Source organism: Piliocolobus tephrosceles, chromosome 6 (genome assembly GCF_002776525.5).
Source record: "Piliocolobus tephrosceles isolate RC106 chromosome 6, ASM277652v3, whole genome shotgun sequence".
NCBI lineage: Eukaryota > Metazoa > Chordata > Mammalia > Primates > Cercopithecidae > Piliocolobus > Piliocolobus tephrosceles.
This window is the reverse complement of record NC_045439.1, coordinates 158,695,556-158,696,250: the sequence shown is the minus strand read 5'-3', so window position 1 is coordinate 158,696,250 and position 695 is coordinate 158,695,556. Positions and strand designations below refer to the sequence as shown.

Sequence of the window (695 nt, the reverse complement as noted above, 5' to 3'; positions counted from 1 at the left end):
CCTCCCCCTCCGGGGACCCCGATGGCTCATCCTCCCCCTCCGGGGACACCGATGGTTCATCCTCCCCCTCCGGGGACACCGATGGCCCAGCCTCCAGCTCCGGGAGTCCTGATGGCCCAGCCTCTGACTCCGGGAGTCCTGATGGTCCAGCCTGCTGCTCCGGGAGCCCCGATGGTCCAGCCGCCTCCCGCAGCCGTGATGACCCAGCCTCCGCCTTCAGGAGCACCGATGGCACAGCCAGCGGCCCCACCTGCACAGCCCATGGCCCCACCTGCACAGCCGATGGCTTCTTGGGCCCCGCAGGCTCAGCCTCTGATCCTGCAAATCCAGTCTCAAGTTATAAGGGCTCCTCCGCAGGTTCCCCAGGGCCCGCAGGCACCCCCAGCGCAGCTGGCCACACCCCCGGGCTGGCAGGCGACGTCGCCAGGATGGCAGGCCACGCCGCAAGGCTGGCAGGCCACTCCCTTGACCTGGCAGACCACGCAGGTCACCTGGCAGGCACCAACCATTGCCTGGCAGGTGCCGCCGCCCGTGCGCCAGGGGCCCCCGCCCATCCGCCCTGGCCCACCACCCATCCGCCCTGGCCCACCACCAGTGCGCCAGGCCCCACCGGTGATCCGCCAGGCCCCACCGGTGATCCGTCAGGCGCCACCGGTGATCCGCCAGGCCCCACCTGTGATCCGCCAGGCCCCACC

The 695-nt window shown here is 71.7% G+C and overlaps 1 protein-coding gene across 1 annotated transcript in view; it reads left to right on the top strand.

Annotated features, from left to right (window-relative positions):
* Positions 1 to 695, top strand: part of MAGEL2 (MAGE family member L2) — a 4,195-nt gene that overhangs the window by 723 nt on the left and 2,777 nt on the right. Inside the window, 2 exon segments of the mRNA XM_026447184.1 lie at positions 1 to 691; positions 694 to 695. The exon segment at positions 1 to 691 is cut by the window's left edge and continues 723 nt beyond it; the exon segment at positions 694 to 695 is cut by the window's right edge and continues 2,777 nt beyond it. Of these exon segments, the coding sequence (XP_026302969.1) occupies positions 1 to 691; positions 694 to 695 (693 nt within the window).